Source organism: Schistocerca serialis, unplaced genomic scaffold, assembly GCF_023864345.2.
Source record: "Schistocerca serialis cubense isolate TAMUIC-IGC-003099 unplaced genomic scaffold, iqSchSeri2.2 HiC_scaffold_1352, whole genome shotgun sequence".
Lineage (NCBI taxonomy): Eukaryota > Metazoa > Arthropoda > Insecta > Orthoptera > Acrididae > Schistocerca > Schistocerca serialis.
In genome coordinates this window covers 1,262,115-1,268,743 of record NW_026047572.1, presented here as the reverse complement: position 1 = coordinate 1,268,743, position 6,629 = coordinate 1,262,115, and the positions used below count along the sequence as shown (strand labels likewise).

At 50.9% G+C, this 6,629-nt stretch overlaps 1 protein-coding gene across 1 annotated transcript in view; it reads right to left on the bottom strand.

Moving 5' to 3' along the window:
- Nucleotides 1-1,913: 1,913 nt before the first annotated feature.
- Nucleotides 1,914-6,629, bottom strand: part of LOC126440161 (mucin-4-like) — a 178,546-nt gene continuing 173,830 nt past the window's right edge. The window contains exon 4 of the mRNA XM_050090604.1: nucleotides 1,914-2,390. Within this exon, the coding sequence (XP_049946561.1) occupies nucleotides 1,914-2,390 (477 nt within the window). The remainder of the gene's footprint in view (nucleotides 2,391-6,629) is intronic.

Sequence of the window (6,629 nt, the reverse complement as noted above, 5' to 3'; positions counted from 1 at the left end):
TTTCCGTAATTTGGAGTGTTTGTTTACAGTGTTGTCTCAGGCAGGCCTACGTTGCAACATTGATAAATGTTCATTTTTCCTTACGGAGATGGAGTATCTGGGGCATGTTATTAATGCTCAAGGCATTCATCCCTCCCAGTCACATTTAGCAGCTATTCGTGATTTGCCCGCCCCTCGCAATCTGCAGGAATTGCAAGCAGTTCTTGGCAAATTGACATATTAAATTAGGTTTATACCTAATGCATCACAGATTGCTGCACCGTTGCATCGTCTCCGCCGTAAGAATGTTCCGTTTGTGTTGTCAGCTGATTGCCAATCAGCCTTTCAGCAGCTTAAAGGCTGATTGCCAATCAGCCTTTCAGCAGCTTAAAGAGGCTTTATTGAATGATCGTTGTCTGGTCCATTACGATCCTAACAAGCCTCTGGTGTTAGCTTGTGATGCCTCTTCTTTCGGCCTCGGTGCTGTGTTGTCTCACCGAGTCGGTAACACCGAACGTCCTATTGCGTTCGCATCTAAATTGCTGAACAAAGCTCGGTGTAATTATAGCCAATTGGACAAGGAAGCGTTGGCTATTGTGTTCGGTGTCACAAAATTCCATCACTACCTCTATGGTAGACCATCCTATTTAGTAACAGATCACAAGCCCCTGACGTCACTGTTTCATCCGTCTAAACCAGTTACTCAGCGGACAGCTCAGAGACTACAACGTTGGGCTCTTTTGTAATCACAATACCAGTATGAGATACTGTATCGCCCTACAGCTCAGCATGCAAACGCTGACGCGCTTTCTAGATTGCCGATTGCTGCGGATGATGTCTTCGATTCCTCTGACGACTCTTGCCATCAGATTGACGCCGATGAGCATCAATCCCTCCGGGATTTTCCGATTGATTATCGTCAGGTGGCACGTGAGACAGCTACGGACCCTCATGTGAGTTTACTATTACGTTTTGTTCAGCGTGGTTGGCCGTCCAAGGCAAAGGACGTATCGGATCCTGTGGTTCGTCGCTATTATCCGCAACGTCATCTGTTGTCTGTTTCGCACGGAGTTTTGCTGTTACGCACCGAGAATGACCAGCTTCGTTTAGTGGTTCCCCAAGTGCTCCAATCCAAGGTCCTCGACTTGTTGCATCAAGGTCATTGGGGAGTGGTCCGCACCAAGCAGCTTGCCCGCCGTCATTGTACATGGATCGGCATTGATAAGCAGATTACGCAGATGTCTACAGATTGTTCGACGTGTGCCGAACACCAAGCTGCTCCGCCTCAACGCTATTTTGAGTGGGCACGCCCTGCCGGTCCCTGGCAGCGAGTACATATTGATTTCGCTGGTCCATATTGGCATTCTCGTTGGCTCGTCGTGATAGATGCATTTAGTAATTTTCCGTTTGTTGTGCCCATGCAGTCTACAACGTCTGCACAAACTATACAGGCGCTGACTTCAATTTTTTGTATTGAGGGTCTTCCAGAAGTTTTAGTGTCTGACAGTGGTCCACAATTTACCTCTGCTGAATTTGACAGTTTTTGTTCTGCCAATGGCATTCGCCATGTTCTTACTCCGCCGTTCCACCCTCATTCGAATGGTGCAGCGGAACGTTTTGTACGCACATTCAAGGATCATATGGACCGCCTTCGTGCTACGCACTCTCGTCAGCAGGCCCTCATCACGTTCCTGTCGTCGTACCGGACCACGCCACGCGACGGCCCTTGGCCTGCGGAGCTTCTCCACGGCCGTCGTCATCGCACCCTACTACGGTTGTTGCACCCCCCGGATCGACCCGCCGCTTCTGAGCATCGCACGCGTTTTCAGCGCAACGACGCCGTTTTTTTTTCAGAGTTTATCACGGTCGCCGTCGTTGGGAACGTGGTACCGTGATAAGTGTCCAGGGTCGCGGTTTATATACTGTTCAAGGTGCTACTGGGCTGCACAGGAGGCATCAGAACCAGTTGCGCCGCGCTGGCCGCCCGGATTCTGCCGCTCGTTCTTTGTCCACAGATTTGGTCCGCGGCGGGTTCCAGCCGCGCCTTCCGACTTCGCTGCCGCCCCCAGGGCAGCAGCAGCAGCCGTCGCCGCTACCACGCCGACAGCCCGTCCCGTTGATGCCTCCCGCGCAGCTTCATCCGGGAGCGCCCCAGGTGGTCGCTCCGGCGCCTGCGGTCCCTCTTCAGTCGCCACCGCCTTCGGAGCTGATGGACGTCGACCCCTCAGCCGGGCCGCCTTCCCAAGCGGTGGCTGTGCAGCCTGTCCTGCAGCCGCTTTCCTTGGGCACCCCCAAGGAGTCTGACACCGCAGCGCCTTGTCTGGCGCCCACTCAGCAGCCGTCGACGCAGCGTCAGGAGACGCTGCCTCTCTTCGTGGGTCCCGACGCCCCGTCGCGTCCAGTACCAGAAGCTGCGCCCATGGTCACAGGCGTGCACCCTGACCTCGGTTTTCAGTCGGTGTTTCCCGAGGCCCCGCGCAGCCAATGCTGGGGTGCGGATCGGGGACTGCCACCGACAACGGTCTCCGCCCCGGTCTCTTCTGCTACGCCTGCGGCCAGACCCCTCCTCCGCCGTCGACGCTCGCCACGTCATTATTCAACGACGGTGCGGCGATTTGGGGGGGGGGGGGGGGAGGAGTGTTATATCCTAGCCAGTAATGCCACCCGAGCCCGCTGCCAAAAGGTTGGCAGCATCAAAGTCCGGACGCCGTCCGCATAAGCAGCGCCAGCGAGACAGGAAATCGCCGCAAGTCTGCGCGCGCCACCGCTGGCTTCTGGTTTCTTAAGCGCTGGAGTCGCGAGCGCTAGGACAGTTCTGTATTCGCCGCTCAGTTGTATACTCGCCACCAAATTGTGTACTTGCTAGTCAGTTGTGTGTTCATCGCAGCAGAGTTGTGGTTTGTCGTCAGCCGACGCTGACCTAGCCGCTCCGACTCGAACTAGACAGATCTCTGTAGACACGGAGTTCACTACTGTGTTTCTGTATCTTCGTTAATAAAGATAAGTACCGAGTTTTATTTCATCAGAGTGTTTGGGTTTTCATCTTTCTGTTCACTGTTCCAGCGGACCGGTCGGCCCGCTATTAAAAGTGTGGCGGTGACTTCGTAAGCCGTTCCTACAGCGAATTGTTTGTCGCTACGAACGCCGCCACAAAAACGGATACGTCCGGCTGAGCAGGTTTCCAGGGAAGGGTGGCCATTCAATTCCACCAACACTTCCACATCCATGACCACAGGGCTGAGCTTTGTGATCACAGCAGTGAGTGTTGGAGGACGAGGGGGTTAGGGCCGGTTGGAAGAGGAGGAGGTAAGGAAGTGTGTGAGAGACCTGTGGGCAAAAGGTGGTATGCAGAAGTTTCCAGAGGAGGTCAGTATGGAAGGAGGGCGAGAGGGAGAGGTTGATTTGATAAGAACAAAGTCTGTGGGGGATAAGCTGAGTCATGAGGGGACTGGTGATATAGTTGCAGATTTCTACAGCAAGGATGTGGGCTTCAAGGAATTAGGATTGGTGTTGGAAAGGACTAATATGTACAGGGTTGGGGCTGGGGAGGCGGAAGGAGGGGTGGTGTCCTTTTGGGGTCAGAAGGAAGAGAGGTGGGCTATGGTATTTTGGAGGAGGGTGTGGAGGTAAGATCAGCACTCGTGCATTTGGGGGGCTTTATGGTGGACTTGGCCAGGGATGAGGGGTGAGGGACTGGTTGCAGTGAGAGGAGTCATTAGGCAGGCCCCATATGTGAGGCGGAGGCACTTTAAGGAAGGTAGGTGCTCCAGCGTGCGACTCGAGCGCAGGTGGAGGAAGCAGGGGCAGTCTAAGCAGGGGCAGTCATAGCAGGCCGAGTAGGGAGTGAGAAAGTCATCCTGATGGGTGGCAGCAGCCGCAGTGGGGGCAGGAGCATTAGTGGGAGCAGGGGGAGGAGTAGGAGCAGAGGCAGTATACAGGGGGGGATACAGGGGAGGGGAGGAGCAGCAGACAGGTGAAACCTAGAGGAGGCACTCCAGGAGGTAATGGTGGCGGCATGGGAATGGGAGGTACATATGATTGAGGTGGCGGAGGTGTCCATGGTGGACTGAGGGGCCTACTGGCGACCGGTGTTTCTGAAATAGGGAAAGAGAACGAAGATGGGGAAATTAAGAGATGTTTACATGGACATGACGGCGGCAGGCACGGAGTGGCAGCGGCAGCAGTAGCTTCAGCAGCAGCAGCAGCAGCAGCGGAGAGCTTTCAAAGCATCGATTAGCAAGGGCAGTGAAAACCTTCCCGTTTGGAAGTTGTGGGTCTGCAGTCCAAAGGATGTAAAAGACTTTGTATGTGGCAAACCATTCGGTTACTTTAATAGAGAATTCGAAAGTGAGGAGGCACCCTGTGACCGAGGTAGAGCATGCCCTTAGAAGAAATTTTTGGTTCATGGCGGAGTGCTTTCTTGAAAAATAACTTGTATAAATAGGAGGAATCCACATTCTGCATGAGAAATTCGTGGTGTATTGACGAAAAAACGTCCCCTTTTCAGATTTCTCTTTTTAAACTGAGGAGTATCATGGCTGTGGCTGCAGTTAGCTCTCGAGTTGGGCGCATTGTAACGCAGCTGTTGGGGGGGGGGGGGGAGGGGAGGGGAGGGGAGGGAGTTGTCAGGGCGGTCGAAAGTAAAGTAGTATCAGGGCCTTAGGCGAGTGGCAGCTGCCCAGCTGGCCGCCTCTTTAGCTGGTAGATGGCACTGGACTAAACTGCAGGTGACCGGAGGTGACCCTGAGCTGTCTGGTTAGTTTTCTTTTCCAGGAGACACCGTCTTCAGGTAAGATAACGGGCACTACATTCATTAAAATTATCGTACAATAAATTTTCCGTGTTTGTGTTGGTTAAAATGCAGCTTGCGACTCGTAAAAAAGTAGAAATATCTCCAATGATGTTGCTACAGGAGTTCTGTATGTAATGCAGGCTGTTAGAATACAGATGCAGAAGAACAATTTACATATCGTTATGTTTCTTCCACCAGCAGCTGTCCACTTGTAGATTGGCAGGAGCCTACTACCAAGCACTTCAGTGATTGCTTTCTGTCCTATTATAATTCCTCATATAAGGCTATTGGCGAGATTGGCTGCAGCAACTCTCCAGTGCTAGACTAATAGCGAAAATACCCACCAGTTGTTGTCGAAACTGGATTGAGCTACTGTTTAGTACTGAATCATTTGAAGCTATTTTGTACGCAGTGTAGAATACTGTTTAATTAAACAATGTTAAAGACTTGCATCTATCCTTCCAGTCCAGCAGCTAGACTCCGATTGAGTCTTTCTCCCACCTTTTCTCCCCAGACTGCCATCTTGTATTACATCACGGGAGAGGAGATGGGAGGGGCGACAGCACCCTCTCATGGCATTGTTGTAAACTAGGTCAGCTGGACACTGGACCTCGTGGTGAACACACTGGATAAAATAGAGTTACGTCCATCTTATCAAGCCACCCAGCACAGACCGAGTACTTTTCCTGCCAATATGCCGATGGGTGACGAAAGTTAGGTTAGTGGAGGTAGTCCAATTGACCCATTTCCCGAAAAAATAGGAACTGCCGACAATGACGTCACTGTGACGTTGCCACATCTATGACAGCCATTTTGTACCCACCATCTTGAATAAATACGGCAACAATGCACGGTGGGGTGGCACCAGCGTTGCTCTACTACTGATGACATCTTCATCTTCAGTAGCAGTAGGTTCTTGCTGGAGTTTTGATTCCAGCTGCAACTGCTAAACAAGTTAAGTTTTCCAGATATTCTGTTTCGTGTGTGATTTTAAGAGACTGCCTTTTGTAGCTTGCCCTGCCTTGTCATCTAACGTAATGAACCCAAGACTATTTCCATACAGTAGTTTGCGAACACTAACCATATTTCAGTTTCTGAACGTTTAAATTGCATCTGTAATTCACTACTCTTGATAGTTAGCTTGACCTCTTGTGGTTGCGCACTTCTTGTAACTCATTGGAAGTTTACTAGACGTAAGGTTGGAAATTTTCCCTCTTTCTTGCGTGGGGCGGCGAGTAAGGTTTACTCTACTTGTTTTAAGTTTTGATGCCGTCTTTATAGCTGACCACCAAATTAGTTGCCAGGCCCACGTGATTAAAGCTAAGGGAGACATACTGACCTTAGTTTCCGGTCTGCATGACCACATTCCGGTCCAGCCCACTGAAAGAAAGGTGTCTATTTCCCATTTCTTTGCGATATCAGGACTATGAATTATTTTCTAAGTTTTACTGAAGTCTTTCTAATCCAACAGCACCTTTAGCAGTTCAGAGGTGACCTCTACGGTAACTTCTTACCAGATTGTTTTTCGCCCTTACTAACATCAATTGGAAGTTCGCAATAAATGTTCAAAAATTAATGCTAAGCATAAAAGTGGAAATAAATTCACCACTTGCCACGTGGAACTGAATTTCACACGGACGGCACACTGACAGTTATTTTACCGAATTCTAAACGATCCAGGACGGTGTACAGTCCTCGCGAATTCACTATCCGTTTTCACTGCCAAATACGCGCTTGTCACAGCTTGGCTGTGACGTCATCCGAGGCACAGCGCGACCAGACGTTTAACTGGGGTGGACCTCACAGTGTCAGAGAGCGAAGTGAAACCTTTCTACTGCTTCATAGGCTGTATTTCTAA